The 20,671-nt window shown below is 46.4% G+C and overlaps 1 protein-coding gene across 17 annotated transcripts in view; it reads left to right on the forward strand.

Moving 5' to 3' along the window:
• Positions 1–20,671, forward strand: part of LOC119955849 (dynamin-1) — a 263,367-nt gene that overhangs the window by 78,652 nt on the left and 164,044 nt on the right. For all 17 annotated transcript variants that reach the window (XM_038782469.1, XM_038782474.1, XM_038782486.1 and 14 more), the window contains exons 3-4: positions 15,549–15,698; positions 19,262–19,465. In XM_038782469.1, coding sequence (XP_038638397.1) covers positions 15,549–15,698; positions 19,262–19,465 — 354 coding nt within the window. The remainder of the gene's footprint in view (positions 1–15,548; positions 15,699–19,261; positions 19,466–20,671) is intronic.

The following is a 20,671-nucleotide window of genomic DNA, read 5'->3' on the forward strand; positions in this document are numbered from 1 at the left end:
ACCGGGTAGAACAAACCATTACAAGGGGACGTAAATTTAAGGTGAATGGTGGAAGATATAGGGGGGATGTCAGAGGTAGGTTCTTTACCCAGAGAGTAGTGGGGGCATGGAATGCACTGCCTGTGGAAGTAGCTGAGTTGGAAACACTAGGGACCTTCAAGCGACTATTGGATAGGTACATGGATTACGGTAGAATAATGGTGTGTAGATTAATTTGTTCTTAATCGAGGACAAAAGTTCAGCACATTGTGGGCCGAAGGGCCTGTTCTGTGCTGTATTTTCTATGTTCTATGTTCCTCTGTTTAAAACTTACAAAATGCAGGCAAGACACCACGCTTTGTCATGATACTTAAAAAAAAACCCTCAAACGAGCATCTCTATATGTCCAAAACAAATAACCGGCAAAACACTATACTTTCGCCCCCAAACCCTAACAAACCCTTCAGGCCAAGATCACTGCGACTTGGCTGAAACCAAGGTGCCCAATCCTGTCCCTTCTTCCGACTGCAACCCAAATGCGTTGATGTGCTCCTCTTTATCCATTGGCTGGCCGGGCCAGCATCTGTTGCCCATCCTTAATTGCCCTTTGAACTGAGTGTCTCGCTCGGCCATTTCAGAGGGAAGTTAAGAGTCAACCACATTGCTGTGGGTCTGGAGTCACATGTAGACGAGACTGGGTAAGGATATCAGATTTCCTTCCCTAAAGGACGTGTGTGAACCAGATGGGTTTTTATGACAATTGACAATGGTTTTGTGGTCACCATTATACTTTTTAATCCTAAATTTCTTCTAGTTGAATTCAAATGTCACCATCTACTGTAGTGGGATTCAAACCTGGGTTCCCAGAGCATTACCCAGGGTTCCCAGCGCATTACCCTGGGTTCCCAGCGCATTACCCTGGGTTCCCAGCGCATTACCCTGGGTTCTCAGCCCATTACCCTGGGTTCCCAGCGCATTACCCTGGGTTCCCAGCGCATTACCCTGGGTTCCCAGCCCATTACCCTGGGTTCCCAGAGCATTACCCTGGGTTCCCAGCGCATTACCCTGGGTTCCCAGTGCATTACCCTGGGTTCCCAGCGCATTACCCTGGGTTCTCAGCCCATTACCCTGGGTTCCCAGCGCATTACCCTGGGTTCCCAGCGCATTACCCTGGGTTCCCAGCCCATTACCCTGGGTTCCCAGAGCATTACCCTGGGTTCCCAGAGCATTACCCTGGGTTCCCAGCGCGTTACCCTGGGTTCCCAGCGCGTTACCCTGGGTTCCCAGCGCACTACCCTGGGTTCCCAGAGCATTACCCTGGGTTCCCAGCGCATTACCCTGGGTTCCCAGCGCGTTACCCTGGGTTCCCAGCGCGTTACCCTGGGTTCCCAGCGCACTACCCTGGGTTCCCAGAGCATTACCCTGGGTTCCCAGCGCATTACCCTGGGTTCCCAGCGCATTACCCTGGGTTCCCAGCGCGTTACCCTGGGTTCCCAGCGCGTTACCCTGGGTTCCCAGAGCGTTACCCTGGGTTCCCAGAGCGTTACCCTGGGTTCCCAGAGCATTACCCTGGGTTCCCAGCGCACTACCCTGGGTTCCCAGCGCATTACTAGTGGATTCTGCCACTACGCTGTCGCCTCCCCTTATTTCTTGTTGTTCCTGCTTTTTTGATGGCCAATAGTTAACACTCTAAGTTAATTGCTCGCATAGACACATAATAGGACCAGGAATAGGCCATTTGGCCCCTCGCGACTGCCCCCACAGTCAGTATGATCATGGCTGATCCGCTAACTCAAAAAGTCATACCCTCGCCCTCTCCCCATACCCCTTGAAACCTTCAGAGACAAGAAATCAATCTATTTCCATCTTAAACATATTCAGTGACTTGGCCTCCACAGCCTTCCACAGATTCACTGCCCTCTGAGGAAGAAATTTCGCCTCGCCTCAGTCTGAAGTGGCTGACACCATATCCCGAGACTGTGACCCACCTCGAGGCCTGTGTTTTGGGGGATATGGGGCGTTGGTTGGGTGAGGGTTTTGTGGGGAGGGAGGTATTGGGTAGGTATTTGGGGGCATGAGCAGTGGGCGTTTTGGAGGGGATATTTCGGGGATGTATGACATTTTTGGACGTTTGTGTCAGTGGTTTTCTTGCGTTCTTATCTCAAAAGAAAAAAGGGCAGTGCATGTTTCCTGAGGAGCCGTAGAGCCAACAGAAAACTTGTATTTAATCAGCAGTTCTGCAGCAAATTAAAGTTTTATTGTTGTGAGTGCAGTTTTATTATAAAAAGGTCCTTTTTCTATTAGTTTTGGCAGAGATCTGTTGCATTAAGCTCCCATTCATATATGGGAAGCCATATTGAAGAAATGCAGACCAGATGCAGAACAAAGCACCCTCTGCTGTGCCTCAGCACTGCGTTACACCCTCTGCCTCGCAAGCGCCAATTCCTCCCCCTCGTGCAATATTTCAGTTTCCCACATTGTTGTTACAGTCTTAATCCCCCTCTGAGCCCAGATCACCCATTCAGCGCTGAACTCTGATTAGTTTGGTACTCTAACACACGAACATGAAATTGTTATTAATACTGAGCCGCAGAGTTTCCCCCGTGCCAATTGCGGAGCTGTGATAAAACAGCTGACACAGCGGAGACACACAACAGAGGAGCCTTTTCCAGGGTGAAGACAGTAACCCTTTTGTGCTTTGCAGTGCAGAGGAGAACTGAGCTCTCAATCTCCCAGGACAGCTGTGCCGTGGGCCTTTTAACATGGGCCTCTGGGAGACTCCATCCCAAACACTCTCTACCATTTTATTCTGACGTCTGACCCAGTGCTTTTTGGGGATTGAGTTGTCTATCAAAAGGTGGCCTCTCTGTGTTTATTGATTTGAGATAACTAAGGCTACACTCAGTCCTGAAGAAAGCAGTGAATTATTTTCCTGCTGAATGGGGAGGGGGAGGGGGGGGGGGGGCACCTGGAGAGGATGGATATGAGAACTGTAACTGATTCTAATTCCAGAGCGAGATTGGGCCTCTCATGGTCTCTTGTGTAGCTGTGCTTGGCTGATTCCTGGAAAGAAAGAGGACAGGTTTCAGCTACACAGTACAAGAGACTAATAGTTAGAAAATTCCCATCTGGCTCCCCCTCTAGGTAAACACGTCTACTGCTGCAACACTGACCAGGAAGAGCCGAGGTTCTCTCCTGGGTGTGGTAGCTAATCTCAGATGGGGCTACAGTCCTGTGGGGTACGATCGGAACGGAGGTGTTTTTGAGCACGCCGGTTGTTTTGGGCAGAAGCAGATGTTCAATGAGCAGTCCGCACTTTGTTAAAATGTAATTCTCAGTAGGCTTATACAGTAAGCTGACCCAATCCTTGCAGTGGAGCTAAACCAGCCCAACATTTTTGTACCTTGACAATTTTTATCTTTTCAGAGTATGTGCTACTCATCTGAACCCAGTGACAAGCTTCAGGGGAGTTCAACTGTCTTTGTCACGGCTGCCTCTGCTGCTCTCAGCCAGTGAGAGGGAGGGGGGGGGGGCAGGCATGAACATGATGGGCTGAAGGGCCTCCTTCTGTGTCATACCTTTCCTGCAATTTCTGAGGGAGCTGCACAAACCAGAAATGCAGTGTTCCTTGTCAGGCACAGGCTGACATCCCTTATTTTGCTATAAGGAGTCTGATTCCCCCACTGAACCCCCCACCCAGCCCCTCAAGGAGGTCTTCAACCCTCTCTGCTGACTTGTGGCTTCTCTTTTGCCCCTTGCTGTGATTCCTGATACTCCCGCTCCAACCCCAAGTTCCGTGTGTTTGTGGGTGGGGGGTGGAGGGGTGGCATTGGGTTGTGTGTTTTGGGGGGCATTGGTTTCTCTCCCCGGGGGGGCTATACTTCCTCTGCGCTCCCGGAGGGGTCCCTTGAGTGAATCACCTTTTTCACAAAGCTGTTGTAACCTCGCTGACGTGAAGTCACATCGGCACGGGTTGAATATTCAGAGGGGAGGGGTCATGCGGCGACGCAAAGGGCTGGATAGTCCGATGAAAATGTATTTAAATCTGTAAAAATGAAGTTCTCTCCCTTTGTGGGGGTGAACTCGTGATGTCACCGGCGAGCGGCGGGGAAAATCGGGAAACCCGATCTCTCCGGAGTTTCTGCCTCATCACCGTTCTCACTGAGGGTGAACGTGGGCTGAAAATATACCCCCCCCCCTCCCCCCCATCCCTCGACGGTTAACTCTGTCCCTCAGATGCTCTCTGACCTGCTGACTATTTCCAGGCATTTTTGCTTTTATGTAGCTATTAATTACTACCCAAAATTCTGGGTTTTTTTAACCAGAAAATATTGCTTTCATATTGTGATTCTTCATCCCCTCAGCCCCTCCCAAAGTGTTTTACAGCCAATGAAGCCATTTTGAAGTGTAACCACCGTTTCCACATATAGGAATGAGGTAATGGCCTGTTCTAGTGCTACAGATTTGAGGGATGAAGGTTGTCCAAGACGTCAGGTTGAATGTTGTCCAAGACTTCTGCGGTTAATGTCCTGGCGTCTTTTCCGTCCATCTGGGAGTGCAGATGTGGGGGGCCTCAATTTAAAGTCCCACCTTGAAAGTCTGACGTTGCTAGCCAGTGAGCCAGTGTGGTACTCAACAGTGAGTCGGAGGCAGAGCTTGTAAATGTGGCAGCAGCGGATTCTGCATTTATTCTTTGAGATACCGACTCCCACCTGAGATGCTAACTGAAAAACCTGGTCTGCTTGTTCTGCTGGGCAATAATAACACCGTGGAGAAGAGCTGACATTCCAGCCTGTATTTATCCTGTGCCAAAAACCCCCCCACGTTAACTACCCACTTGCTTCAGTGCCGACAGTTTTGCTGTGTGTAAAATGGCTTCTGCGATTTTCCCAAGGAAGTGACCCACACTCTTCCAAATGGTTCACTGCATCAGGTCTTCATTTTCCTCTTGGCTGCCAAGCAGATAGGTCTGCTTCCGTTGGTGGAAACAGAGATGTCGGACAACACCTTATATTTAAAGAGTGCCTTTCACATAATAAAAGATCCCAAGGTGTATCCAGAAGCATTATTAAACCACGTATGACACAGAGTCACGTGTGAGATATTGGGTCAAAGGATCAAATGTTTGTTCAAAGAGGTCGGTTTCCAAAACGGTGTCTTGAAGTGAGACGGAGAGGAGCAGGGAGGTTCCAGGGCCCAGACAACTGAAGGTACAGCCACCAACGATGGTCTGTTTAGCACAGGGCTACATCGCTGGATTTGAAAGCAGGCCAGCAGCATGGTTCAATTCCCGGACCAGCCTCCCCGAACAGGCGCCGGAATGTGGCGACTAGGGGTTTTTCACAGTAACTTCATTTACAGGGGCTGGTTTAGCTCACTGAGCTCAATCGCTGGCTTTTAAAGCAGACCAAGGCAGGCCAGCAGCACGGTTCGATTCCCGTACCAGCCTCCCCGGACAGGCGCCGGAATGTGGCGACTAGGGGCTTTTCACAGTAACTTCATTGAAGCATACTCGTGACAATAAGCAAGTTTCATTTCATTAAAACTGGGGATGCTCAAGAGGCCAGAATTAGAGGAGCGCAGATATCTCACGGGGTCATGGGTCTGGCGAAGGTTACAGACAGTGGTTTGGAGTGTCAGGGCTGATAGGTGAATGGGACCTCATTAATGGTGAGTTAAGTCATGGGCAGCAGAATTTTGGATAGTGTTAAGTTTATTTTTAAAAATAAATTTAAAGTACCTAATTCATTTTTTTCCTAGTTAAGGGGCAATTTAGGTTCTGTCCTTTCCAAGAAGTTTGGTCTGAATTTTAAAAAATAATTCCCAATTAAGGGGCAATTTAGCGTGGCCAATCCACCCAATCTTTGGGTTGTGGGGGTGAGACCCACGCAGACACTGGAGAATGTGCAAACTCCACACGGACAGTGGCCCGGGTCCTCGGCGCCATGAGGCAGCAGTGCTAACCACTGCGTCACTCTGCCGCCCCAGATATTGTCACATTTATGAAGGTGTTCAGAATGCATTTGGGGGCGTGATAGATTCAAAGTTTTGATGATGCCGTTAATCTTAACTACGCTGTATTACGATTGTGATCGAGTATAGGCACAGAATCATACAATATGCATGTATTTTTGTATCTAATTAAGGGGGGGGGGAAAATCGAAAAACACAAATCAAAAAATAGATCATCAATGCGAAGGATGGTAATTGCAGCTTCTGTTGAAATTGGGAGACAAGGTAAAACGGTCTTTTACCAATCTTGACATTCCCGACAGGACCACTGATTGGGAAATGAGGCTGTGTTTCACTGTTCGAGACACAGTCCCATGGCCCAGTTGTTCACTGCAGTGCTCTGCTTGAGCTTCAAGTTATTATTTTTTTGTTGTTGTTGTGTGGTCCGCCTTCTGAGGTTTAACTGTGGGCCTGGTGTACCGAGGCCAAGTTAGCGTGATCCATTAGTCAGATTTTCTCTTCCTTGAAGTCTGGTATGATGTGACAAATTCCACATGGCTGGAACCGTGCGCTCGTACAAGCTGCTGGCCGTATGCCTATTCTTCTAGACCAGGGGTGGGCAAACTTTTCCATGCAAGGGCCACATTCAGAGATTCACAATTTTAAAGGGCCGCATAGTATATTAAGTAAAATAATTACTTCACCCGGTTATGATTCTGGGCGCCTCATATAGAACATAGAACAGTACAGCACAGAACAGGCCCTTCGGCCCTCGATGTTGTGCCGAGCAATGATCGCCCTACTCAAGTCAACATATCCACCCTATACCAGTAACCCAACAGCCCCCCCCCCATTAACCTTAAAAAAAAATTTAAAAAAAAAAAATTGTTTTAAAAAAAATTATTTTTTTTTAATGACTTGGTGGGCCGCATAAAGACCTTTGGTGGGCCGCATGCGGCCCGCAGGCCGTAGTTTTCCCACCCCTGTTCTAGACTTTTGATGATTCGATTCTCTGCAATCGCATGTTGCTCACAAATCCAAGGGTGGACTGACTTCAGACAGAGGCATGAATCACTGGGCAGATTAAAATTGAATTCATATGGCGCCTTTCACGACCTGCTAATACCCCAAAACACTGCATCAGTTAAGATTGGATTGGATTTTGTTTATTGTCACGTGTACCGAGGTACAGTGAGAAGTATTTTTCTGCGAGCAGTTCAACAGATCATTAAGCACATGAAAAGAAAAGGGAATAAAAGCAAATACAGAATAGGGCAACACAAGGCACACAATGTAACTGCATAAACACCGGCATCGGATGAAGCTACAGGGGTGTAGTGTTAATGAGGTCAGTCAATAAGAGGGTCATTTAGGAGTCTGGTAACAGCAGCGAAGAAGCTGTTTCTGCGTGCGTGTTCTCAGACTTCTGTATCTCCTGCCCGATGGAAGAAGTTGGAAGAGTGAGTAAGCCGGGTGGGAGGGGTCTTTGATTACGCTACCCGCTTTCTTTTGGTTGTAATGTGAAAAATGCAGCAGCCAATTTGCACACAGCAAGATCCCACAAAACAGCAATGTGATCGTGATGATCTTGTTTTGAGAAGTTGATTGACCTGATTATTTTGTTGCCCTTGTGGCTGATCTCCCATGAACCTGAGGTCACCCAAAACGCGGCCCTGCCTTGACTCACGCCAAGTCCCGTTCCCCTGTGCTCACTCACCTACATTGGCTCCCAGTCATTCACCATTTTGATTTTAAAATTCTTATCCTTGCTTTTAAACCCTCCGTGGCCTCGGCCCCCTCCCTATCGCTGTAATCTCGCCAGCCCCACAACCCTCCCAGATCTCTGCCCTCCTCTCATTCTGACATCTCAAACAATCCTGATTTTAATCGCTGCACGGTCGGGGGCCCTGCCTTCAGTCGCCTAGGCCCTAAGTTCTGGAATACGCTTCAAGGAGCACAAGAAATAGGAGGAGGCTATTTGGCCCCTCAAGCCTGCTCTGTCATCCAGTGTGACCATGGCTCATCTCAGGCTTCCTACACCCCTCTGCCTCGCTACCTGGACGAGGGAACAATCTCCAAATTTGCAGATGATACCAAGTTAGGTGGGAGGATGAGCTGCGAGGAGGATGCAGAGACAGGATGAGCGAGTGGGCGTATGCATGGCAGATGCAGTATAATGTGGATAAATGTGAGGTTATCCACTTCAGTAGCAAAAATAAGGGAGGGTATTATTTGAATTGAAAGAGATGGATAGATATCCTCGTGCATCAGTCACTGAAAGTAAGTGCACAGGTACAGCAGGCAGTAAAGAAGGCAAATAGCATGTTGGCCTTCATAGCCAGAAGATTTGTGTATAGGAATAGAGATGTTTTACTGCCATTGTATAGGGCATTGGTGAGGCCACACCTGGCGTATTGTCTGCAGTTTTGTTGTGCTTATCTGAGGAAGGATGTTCTTGCAATGGAGGGAATACAGCAAAGGTTTACAAGGCGGATTCCTGGGATGGCCAGACTGAGTCTGTTAGAATTATATCATTGGAGTTTGGAAGAGTGAGAGAGAAACTTAGAAAATATTAACAGGATTAGACAGGGTAGATTCAGAAAGAATATTCCCGATTGGTGGGGGAGTCCAGAACTAGGGGGTCACAGTTTGAGGATAAGGGATAACCTTTTTAGGACAGAAGTGAGGAGAAATTTCTTCACCCAGAGAGTGGCGAATCTGCGGAATTCGCTACCACAAAAAGTAGTTGAAGCCAAAACGTTGTGTGATTTTAAGAAGGAATTAGATATAGCTCTTGGGGCTAAAGGGATCTAAGGACATGAGGGGAAGGTGGGATCAGGGTACTGAACTCGATGATTGTTATATTTTAAATAATGACTTATCTAAATGTATATATTACTCTTGAATCCACCAGGATGATAAAATGACAATAGTCTTGTTGATAGGTGAACTATTTAACGAGTCATAAAATAATGAACTGTGAGTCCTGTTACTCAATGCTAAACTAACTATGAAGAAATAAAGTACAATACAGATAACTATATAACTATACACTATTATAACAAACTAGTTCCAACTTCTCTCACTCCAGCTATTCTATGTCTTGCTTGTTCACTGTTCTGGATCACACTCTCTAACTAACTAAACAGAATGGGAATCCGGTTCTTATAGTATCTGACTGTGAGACATCTAGTGTTGAAATGACTGTACTACATTTACATACATTGATCATGTATATCGATACTGTATCTGAATATCACGACAATGATCAGCCGTGATAATGATGAATGGCGGAGCTGGGGCAGCAGGGTGGCGCAGTGGTTAGCATTGCTGCCTCACGGCGCCGAGGACCCAGGTTCGATCCCGGCTCGGGTCACTGTCCGTGTGGAGTTTGCACAATCTCCCCGTGTTTGTGTGGGTTTCACCCCCACAACCCAAAGATGTGCAGGGTAGGTGGATTTACCATGCTAAATTGCCCCTTAATTGGAAAAATGAATTGGGCACACTAAATTTATTTTAAAAAAACAAGCAAAAAAATGAATGGTGGAGATGGCTCAAAGAGCCGAATGGCCTCCTCCTGCTTCTATTTATGATGTATGTTTCTACCTCTCACTTTTCTCTTTTGGGACTCTCCTTAAAACTACCTCAACGACCAAACCTTTGGTAATCTGATCTGATGTCTCTTTTTGAGGCTCAGTATCACACCTTGCTTTATCACTTTTTTTTGTTTGTTTTTTAAAAATAAATTCAGAGTACCCAATTATTTCTTTTTCCAAGTAAGGGGCAATTTAGCGTGGCCAAACCACCTACCCTGCACATCTTTGGGTTGTGGGGGTGAGACCCATGCAGAAATGGGGAGAACGTGCAAACTCCACACGGATAGTGAGCCAGGGCCGGGATTTGAACCCGGGTCCTCAGCACCGCTGTTCCAGTGCTAACCACTGTGCCAAATGCCGCCCCTACCTTGCTTTGTCGTAGGCCTGTGAAGCACCTTGGGACATTTTCGTATGTTAAAAAGCGTTATACAAATCTAAATTGTTGACCTGAAGGGTAAATAATGACCAGGACATGGAATAACTCCCCTCGGAGCATTAAGACATTTTCTCGTACAATTCTGTCACCCTGAAAGTGTGGACTCCAGCTGGTGTGTAGTTCCCATCACCTCAACAAGTGCTAAATGTATGTGTTAAGATCCTGGATCAGACCCCAACAAACAAGGATAACAAACAAGAACCCCAAACACTTAAAAAAAATAAAATTTGTAAAACTGTGAGGATTCCATGAGTTATTCCACTGACCAATAGGGAGATTTTATAGTAAAGCAGACTTTATTCTTGACTCAGTATTAAGCACATTAACATCACAGAAATGGCTTACAATTAACAGTTAAACGATTCTTAACATAAAAGAAAACACTAACTTTTTGTTGATACCTTCTCTATCTCCAATTAAGCAAAGCCCATCACAGATCAAAAGCCACTTGTAAATAAAGTTAGCAAATTTTGGGTACCAGCTGCGAGTCGTGCTGTCTTTGGGAGATTACTGCTTAACCTGACAGCTTTTCAGAAAAGCTCCCGCTCAGCTTCAAGCTCCTGGCGAAACTAAAAGCTAAACAGCCTGTACAAACCTGGCTCCTCCCATTAATTACACCATCTCTATCCCACTAGCTGGATTGTGACCATTTTATTAAGGCTCTCCAAAATCTCTCAATTATCTAATCCCAGGGAACCTTCTTCCCATAAAAAAAATTCCATTAGTCCTATGTAGGTAAACGATACACATGGTTGGAATGGATGATGATCTCACTTTTACAGTATCTTAATTGCACCTTCGCAGACACACTGCCTGTCTGGCGGTTAGAATAGCAATTTTAAAGTATTACTGTAATATTATCTATATAAAAAAAATCTTGCATCATCACATGTATGTATTTTTCTGTTATGACTTTATTTTTAAATCCCCGCTCGCTCCCTATGTGCTTAATGCCTTCCCATGCCAAGTAGTCTATGGTTGGAGGATTGGGAGTGTGAAACTGTCCTGGCACACGCGTGTCCTTTTATTTCCACACAAGAAAGCATCTTTATCACCAACTCCCCCACGATGCTGTGTTGCTTCTGGACCCTGTCCTGTTGCCATAGAAACATTTGCGTCAAATGTTCTTCATTATGCACAGCAGTGTAGGACTTGATGTGCTTTTTTACAAATTATCTGTGAACCGTACACTTGTGTGACCCGTGTAGATTTTGACGGCTCGCCTTTATGTTTGGATCTAAAGCAACAGCAATCTCCCACCTCCTCAGATCGGAGGAGGGGTGGGGGGTCGTTTATAAAGTGTAGGATCCTAAAAGGCCAGGATTGAGTAAGAAGGCATCAATTAGGTTTGGATATCACCGAGAGCCATGAGAATTAATCTGTTGAAAAGGAATGTCCACAGCATTAACGTTCTGAATCCACTACACTCAACAAGGATTAATTAGAACAGGAATTATTCTGTTTACATTGGAGTCATTACACAATGGGCTGCTTTGCTTTTGATTTTTTGTAGATCTATTATCAAACTAAAATTGTACTAATTTTAAGGTCAGCTTGAGTGAAGAAATCTCTCCCGTTCATTTTTCTCACCCTTGTATCTGACGCTGGACAGGATCTGCTCGTTTCTGAAGAGAAGTCCCTATCCTGGCCTTGCCCGTTCTTCCTCGTCAGCAGTTCCGAATATTTAAAACCATCCTACTTGGCATCCTAAATTTGCCATTTGTAGTCCCCGACCTTTGATCCCCTGCACTATTCTTCTCGTCAATCCCAAAATTATTGTTTGTCCCTGTGCCAGAAGGGGAACTGTAGTCGCGGGGCCCCGATACGCCATTGATGGATCGGTAACCAAGTGGACAAGGCTCTGATTGGAATATAGTGTGTAATATTATCATAACTGTAAGAACTGCACGGTTAATGAAACGTCCAGAGTAGCCACTAGAGGGAGCTACAGATACAAGTATATAGGGTATTGATGCTAAGCCTTGTGGGAGAGAGTAGCGCAGAAGTTAGCGGGAGAGAGACAGAAGTATAGATAGTGTGAGTAAGAGCAGATCATAGTTTAGAACAGTATTAAGATTAGGTGTAGATTAGTTTATATATTAATACTCACTGTATTATTTAGGAGTACATGTCGAATCCAAATGAGTACTGTTAATAAATTTATAGCCTTGTTCAAGTTCGAGGTATCTTTGTGAACATTACGCCAACCATCCTGAAATAAGCAACACAACGAACACCACACAGTGGTCAGCGCTGGGTTCACTTTGTCCGCCCCTATTGATGCAACATGGGTGTAGAAACTGTTTATTGTTCGTTGGAGCTAACTGCAATGAAGATGTGAATTTAAAAATAAATAAATGGTAAGACCAGCATTTATTACCCTTGAGACGGTCTTGTGGGGGTGGGGGGGGGGGGGGGGGGGGGGGGGGGCTGCCTCCTGATAAACAACCTAGTGGCGTGCTGGGCAAATTCACACCATGCTTAAGAATCGACCAATCTGCTGTGAGAGTTGCAGGTAGGCCAGACCAGATGAGGTTGGCAGATTTCCTTTCTTGGCGAACCAGGTGGGATTTTGCGGAAACTTGCCAGTTTTCTGGCCATCGTTACTGAGACAAGCAATTTATTCCAGATTTGTTTACTTAGCTGAACTTGAATTCCCCCAGCTGCCGTGGTGGGATTTGAACTAGTGTCTTCATATCGTTAGTCCAAACCCCTGGAGTACTGGTCCAGTAACACGATCCCTCAGCTCCCTCCCGTTCTCGCAAGGTGACTGGAATTTTCCAGTTCTGTATTCTCCAACCCAGTATTTTCCACATTAATATGTAGGAAAGTGAGCAGGGTTGTGGAAAATACAAATCGATGACTCGTCAGTGACTGAACTGTGAGTCATTTATAAACCAAAGCCAAGAGCAAGATATGATTCCAGGACGAATTCCGAAAATTGGGAACACAGCATTCTCCATATGGGGCACTGTGGCTTCATTTGCAGTTCCCCCCCCCCCCCCCCCCCCCCCCAAATATAGGCATGTTACCCTCTCTGCCCACTTCACTGACTCCTGCTTTTCTTCCATTTGGTTTAGCTCACTGGGCTAAATCACTGGCTTTGAAAGCAGACCAAACAGGCCAGCAGCACAGTTCGATTCCCGTACCAGCCTCCCCGGACAGGCGCCGGAATGTGGCGACTAGGGGCTTTTCACAGTAACTTCATTGAAGCCTACTCGTGACAATAAGTGATTTTCATAGGGGCTGGTTTAGCTCACTCGGCTAAATCGCTGGCTTTTAAAGCAGGCCAGCAGCACGGTTCGATTCCCGTACCAGCCTCCCCGGACAGGCGCCGGAATGTGGCGACTAGGGGCTTTTCACAGTAACTTCATTGAAGCCTACTCGTGACAATAAGCGATTTTCATTTTCATTTCATTTCATTTGTAGCTTTTGCAAGGCCAAGAAGCCTGACTCCCACTTCCATAGCAACACCTGCTACACTTGCAGATGTGAAAGGGCTGGGTCTGTTATTACCTTTTAAAAAAAATATATTGATGGGTTGTGGGTGATGTTGGCTGGGCCAACGTTTATTGCCCATGAACAGAGTGGTTTGCCAGGCCATTTCGGAGGGCATTTAAGAGTCGACCACATTGCTGTAGATCTGGCGTCACATGTAGGCCAGACCAGGTAAGGATGGCAGATTTCCTTCCTTAAAGGGCAAATGGGTTTTTACAACAATAGACAATGCCCTTTTCCTCAATAGACTTTTAATTCCAGCTTATGTTGGTTTCAGATTTCACCGTCTGATGTGGTGGGATTCGTTCCCTTCCTCTCCACAATGTGGCTGTGGCCTGGCAGCTCTGAACGATCATATTGTTGAAAATTATGAAAGGGCGCTTCCGAATCTGAGACCCCCCCTCTCTCTCTCTCTCCCTTTCCTGAATTGGCGGACTGCCGTTCTCTCTGAGCTGCAGGGTCTCCTCATGGCTCTGCTGCTTCAGGGTCCAACCCACCATCTTTAACTGGATTTCTCACCATTAACTGCCCATCCCTATTCCTGACACGGTGCGAGGTCGGAACTCGAATGTTCCCCAGTCAAACATCCAGCCCTTGGTGTATGCCTCGTTATAACTCGCCACCAAGTAAAGGAAGAACCTGGAAACATGAGTTTATTCACAAAACCCAGAGAGCACAGGCCCCTACCCACACACTTTCTTGAAAACCAGTTCTTATATATACTTGAGAATAACACCCTAACCTTTTTCCAGTTAGTGACAGGTGCTCCACCTTACCACGAGAGGATGAGTTTCATTGTGACAGGATTGCAATATTAACACTTGTACAATCCCAGTGAACTGACTTGTGGTCTATTTATGAGAATTTACAGGATGGACATGCCCCATTTGGACCAAGAGTTATGTTAGTTCCACCAAAGTTCCCTTGCACCCTCGTTTGTGTCTGTATGCCCTTCTATATCTTTCACCTCCATATCCTTACTTAGCATCTCCTTAAATGCATCAATGCTATTCAACTTAACCGTTCCTTGTAAAGGTGAATTCTGCATCCAAACATTGGCTCTGGGTAGAGAAGCTTCTCCTGAATTTCCTATTGGATTTATTAATGAGTGTCTTGTATTTATGGCCCCTAGTTTGGACTCTTCCACACCCCCCACCATGGAAGCATTTGCTCTGTCATCCGATCACTTCCTAACCTTAAAGACCTGTATAAGAACTGATGAGCCATCAATTGCACTAGAGACGAGTTGCTATACAAAAGTTAGGCTTTAATAAGCTAGAACTTAGCCCTGCGGTTGTCTACACTAAAATGGACGACCGCTGGGCGCTTCGACTATTTATACCTCGGTAAGGAGGCGTGGTTAACTCAGCCTCTCGACCAATCGGAGAGCTGTCAGATGACTGGTCTCAACCAATCGGTCGAGAGGCACATGACCGACCAGGGCCAATGGTAAGCCGGTGTTCTGCACCAATGGCAGACAGCTATGCAAATCATATCACCACAAGAGCCATTCCTCAACTATTTCTTTTCTTTTTAGAGAAAAGACCTCCCAGCCTCAGCAGTCTCTCTCGCTATAGATGTTTACATGGTGTGGGATTTAACTGAAAGACTCAAAGACTTGACTAATTTAGATGGTGTAAAGCTATCATATGGATCCCAGTCCGGGAAGCGGAGTTGTAGTTCTCTTCAGTGTCCCGATACAGAGAGGCCATTTTGCCAGGATACTGTTGAACGTAATCCCAGCTAGAAAGTGTGCAGACCCATGAGACCTGATGAAGGAGCTGCGCTCCGAAAGCTAGTGATTCCAAACAAACCTGTTGGACTTTAACTCGGTGTTGTAAGACTTCTTACTGTGCCCACCCCAGTCCAACGCCGGCTTCTCCACACCACGAGAAGTGGGCACTGGAAAAGGTTGCAGAGGTTTGCTGGGATTTCCCCACCAGGGAGTTCATAAACTCTGTGGGGGAAATTTCCGCGAGACAGAAAAATAAACAGCAGACCTCCCGGGGTGGATCGTTCTGCCTCGATGTTTCAGGTCCGCTCGATTAATGACCTGTGCTTTGACCTATTTATTTTTCAATCTGTAGAACATGCAGAGTTTTTACATTGCAAAGGCAAGAAGTTCACCGACTTTGATGAAGTGCGGCAGGAGATCGAGCAGGAAACGGACCGGGTCACTGGCAGCAACAAGGGCATCTCGTCCATTCCAATCAACCTCCGAGTCTATTCACCAAACGGTAAGTGTAGCCGCTGTGGTGAATGTAATTCACACTGTATTGTATTGTATGGTATTGTGTCCTTGTGGGCTCTGTCTGTGAACAGTTGCACGGCTCTGCCCATAGGGGGAGATGAGAAGCTTGTACAGGGCTCCACCCTTGGCTCCGCCCATGGCCCATCCCACTACCGGAAGTATAAAGTGCTGCAGCCGTGTGAGCCTGCCCTTAGTTCTTCTGGTCGCAGGCAGGCTCAGTTGTAAGACTATTAAAACCACAGTTTACTTCCAATCGAGTTCCGAGTGAATTGATGGTCACATCAACCGCAAAGAGGGCGAGATCTCCTGCTGTTGAAATTGTGATACTGCAAGACAAAGGGGTTACTCTGGAGAAGTAAGGTCAGAACTCTGTGATACTTAAACATGTTATGGGCCAGAGCTTAGAAACTCCAAAGTGTATTATGAAGTTCACCTGACCTATGACTTTTATGTTGAATTTGACTAGGATGAGCACAAGAACCTTCACTTCAGGTGTGATTAATCAGACTTCCTGGGCGCTTTTATCAAAACAAAGTTTATTGTAAGAATGTAGTGAACTTATATAAAACACTTATCAAGAATTTGTTATCAATTACAAACATGAACAAAACACAACAGCTACAGTAATATATGTACATAACTCTTCATGAATCCGCCTTAGTAACTGTTCCAATTCAATACAAAATCCAATAAACCGAAACCCCTTTCAAGGGTGTGGCCCAGCACACTGTAATCTCACTTGAATGGGACTGGTCTTTTTGCTGAGATTCTGGTCCTTACCCTGAGATCCTCATCTCGTTTCCAAACAGCAGATTCAAAACTCCGCAGGCAAGCAACTCCCTCTTTAAAGTGCCCAAGGCAGTTTGTCACACCCAATGTGTTTTCAGTTCACTGGAACAGCTTTAAAATAAAAGAGGCAAAACTTCCTGCAACTTAACGCAGTGCATTCCAACACTGCTTCTTCGGCAGTCCTAAACGAACAAACCAAACATGATACCAAAAACCTCAGCCCCCACTCTTATCTGACAGCCACAGCCCAGCTCCACGCACAAATGACATCACTGAAGCTGTGCTACAAGCCATGTGGTAAAACATAACCTTTCTTCAAGGGACACTCGCATGACAAACAGAACCCAAGTTACCATCCAGTCCAACACATTTTTAATGGCTCGCTCACTGTTTCGGTGTTTCGTTCAGCAGGCTCAAGAACAGATAGCTGGTATCAAGGAACTGGCTCCAGAGATTGCTGTGCCCCTAGCTAAGCTAGTACAGGTTCCAGTACAGCTGCAATACTGGTATCTGCCTGGCAATGTAAAGGTATATTCCGCACACACAAAACAGGACAAATCCAACCCGGCCAATTACCGCCCTATCAGTCTACTCTTGATCATCAGTCAAGTGATAGAAGGGGTCATCAACAGTGCAACCAGGCAGTACTTGCTTCGGAATAACCTGCTCACTGACACTCCGTTGGGTTCTGCCAGAGTCTCTGGGGAGTGGACCTAGTTAGGAGTGCTCTTTTTCAGAAGGTCGGTTCAGACTCGATGGGCCTAATGGTCTCCTTCTGCACTGGAAGCCTTCTATGTATCATTAGGTTTTGGGTTTTTGTGTAATGTAGATCATCCTTGTAGTCGCTATCTAATTACAATGATACCCTGAGGTCATTTGGAGGTGAATTGTATTTTAGGGATGTCCTGCGGTCAGCTGGAAGATGTTCTTGTGAGGTTTCAAATGATTGGCTCTTTTTGCATCTGTGACAAACTGCTCAGACTGTAAGAGCCTCAACCCAAATATCGGACAGAACTTACCCACTATGAAACGCAGAATGGATTTTTCAGTCCTTCAATCACTTCTGGCCAAACCTTATGGACTGAATTTTGTCAGATGGTGGGAAGGCAAGTCGCCACTGCTGAGGTCAAAGGTGAGAGCTGACCATGAGCATGGGAATTTTACCAGTGGCACCCAACTAATAGGCTACTGGTTGGACAGCTTTCCAATTGAAGATGGTGGCATAAGGCCACAAAGGAAGGACCCTGTGATTAGGGGTGGGGGAAATTCTGTTGTGGCACTATGAAGGGCAACCTTACGCCTGTGAGGGCCATCTCTGTGGGCCATGGAGTGGCCATAAATGAGCCCCATCATTGGGAGGCTGCCAAGGTTCACCTAATGGTCTCTTCATGTGACAACTGTTGGTGTCTAATAGGTTCTGCTTCTTTTTAAAAATAATCTTTATTGTCACAAGTAGGCTTACATTAACACTGCAATAAAGTTACCGTGAAAAGCCCTAGTCGCCACATTCTGGCACCTGTTTGGGTACACTGAGGGAGAATTCAGAATGTCCAATTCATCTAACAGCACGTCTTTTGGGACTTGTGGGAGGAAACGGAGTACCCGGAGGAAACCTAGGCAGATACGGGGAGAACATGCAGACTCCACGCAGACAGTGACCCAAGCCGGGAATCGAACCTGGGACCCTGGCGCTGTGAAGCAACAGTGCTAACCACTGTGCTATCGTGCCGCCATTTTTTGATGGATCATAGAACAGAATAGAATGACTACAGTGCAGAAGGAGGCCATTTGGCCCATTGAGTCTGCACCGACCCTCTGAAAGGGTACTCTACCTAGGGTCAGGCTCCCACAATATCCCCTTAACCCCACCTAACCTAATCTCTAACTTTTTGGACACTAAGGGGCAATTGATAATGGTCAATCTACCTAACCTTCACGTCTTATGGACTGTGGGAGGAAACCGGAGCACCCGGAGGAAACCCACGCAGACACGGGGAGAAAGTGCAAACTCCACACAGACAGTCACCCAAGGCAGGAATTGAACCCGTGTCCCTGGAGCTGTGATGCAGCAGTGCTAACCACTGTGCCGCCCAACATGTTAAATATTTAATAGTTTAGGGTAATAAGGTTAACTGGTGCTGGCTATTGACAAGCTAATTATGCTTGGATGTGTATATAAAGAAGAGTCAGCCATCACTGAGGGGAATTATGTTAAGAGTGGGTAAGTAAACTCTACAATAAACAATGCAACGAGCCCTAGTCGCTGTGTCTTCACGACCTGGCTTGGGGTTTTGTCTAACAGCGGTGAACTCTTTGAGGGCGAAGTGCTGGCAGGGGTGGGAAGTGGCTCGTAATTGGCAATTCATTGCCTCAATTGGCTGTCTGGTGGCCAATGTTGCAGAGATTCCTGACCATTGTAATAAGCCACGGAAGCGGAAAGACGTGGAGCCTTCATCTCACTGCTTTGTGCCGTTATATTACCGACCCTCCGGCCTTGCAGTGAGCCACTGGAGGACTGGGAGAATTCTGCCCCGACTGTCCAATTGGGGAAATTGCAAATTGTTAGACATAGTCTTAAATTTTAACGGTACAATCTTGTCCAATGTTGCAGTCAGTCCCTTTCCCTTGCTCTCAATGTCTTGGCTGAAATATAAACGGGTAACATTATTGCCAAGTTTGTCAACTTTCAACTCATTGATTTGAATGTTATCGTAATGTCAAGACACCGTAAACTCATCAAGTTATCTGTTCTCTCTTCAGTTCTTAACCTGACCTTGATTGACCTCCCTGGGATGACCAAGGTGGCTGTGGGTGACCAACCACAGGACATAGAGTTCCAGATCAAAGAAATGCTCATGCAATTCGTCACCAAGGAGAACTGTCTGGTCTTAGCAGTGTCCCCCGCCAACACTGACCTGGCCAACTCCGATGCCCTGAAGATAGCCAAAGAGGTTGACCCTCAAGGTACTGCGCCATCCTTTAGTTAGGCGCAACTCTGTGCTGTTCTGGAATTAACTCTGCAAAATGTGTTTTCGGTGTGATATTCATAAACCCAGATCAGGGGTGAAAGATGGAATCCATTGGCACAACTCCATCCTCATTCTTTAGATATCCACACAATTTCAACATTTGATGCGGAGTTGATGGTGACTGCTCATTTTGGGGACATGATTCTCAGTATGGTTGTGGGCATAACATTACCCATTCATTCTTTTGACATTGCTTCAGTCTGTGTTCAAAGGGCTTTCAATTCAGGTTTCAGCGGTGACTTTGGTGGCAATTCTCTGGCCATGTCGTGCTGGGCGCGAGTCCCAATATGTTGGGAGAATTGCGGGAGAGCCTCGCAATGGGATTTGCGTCAGGCAGGCGCAAATCAGTTTCCCGTTCTCTTGGCCCGCTCCAGCTGGAATGATTAGGAACTCGCCCGGGCGAGAATCTGATCACAACTCATTTGCATTCATTTTAATCTTATTAGCAAGATTGAAGTTGAATGCAGCGACCTCCTGGTATTTACCTGTCCTCCAGTGGGAAGCCATCCTGGCGCGAATCACTACTGGTCCCTAAAGGTGGGGACGAAACACCATGGACACTAATGAGGTGGGGGGAAGAGTAGTCTCCTGCAATTATATCCTGCACTCATGTCAAGGGTGCTTCGGGGGTCTTTGGGAGGCGGGAGCCTGGGCTGGAAGGGCTCAGGTTGAGTCTTTCATGCAATGGGGGTCATGTGCAAAATCCTCCCCATGTAGCTTTGAAAACCTTTAATGTCTCTCCTAGCTTGCCAGTTTCAGAGATCCATGAGATGAAGGTAAACGTCTTCCCTTTGATGTGTTAAAAACCTTTGAAGTGCTTTTTTTCACGTTCAATTTCATTCCCCTTTAACTGTTTTGAGACTCTGGGCTTGCTGAGAGGCCTAAAAGCTTTGAACTGCATTGTTTACATTACATTTCACCGTCCCTTACCTTTTACAAGCCTCTTAATTGACAGGTCAAAGCGATTTCAAAGGAGGTTTTAGCTTTGTTGTTTTTATAGCTCTTCGTGGTCCATTAACTCTGAAGTTCTTCCTATTTTGAGCAGGTGTTGTTTTTAACTGCAATTCCCTTTCTGCTGGGGTTTCCTCTATTCTGAAATGCTTCCTAGAAAGAGCAGGTGCACTGTCTGAGACCATAATTT

This window comes from Scyliorhinus canicula, chromosome 21 (genome assembly GCF_902713615.1).
Source record: "Scyliorhinus canicula chromosome 21, sScyCan1.1, whole genome shotgun sequence".
NCBI classification, from domain to species: domain Eukaryota; kingdom Metazoa; phylum Chordata; class Chondrichthyes; order Carcharhiniformes; family Scyliorhinidae; genus Scyliorhinus; species Scyliorhinus canicula.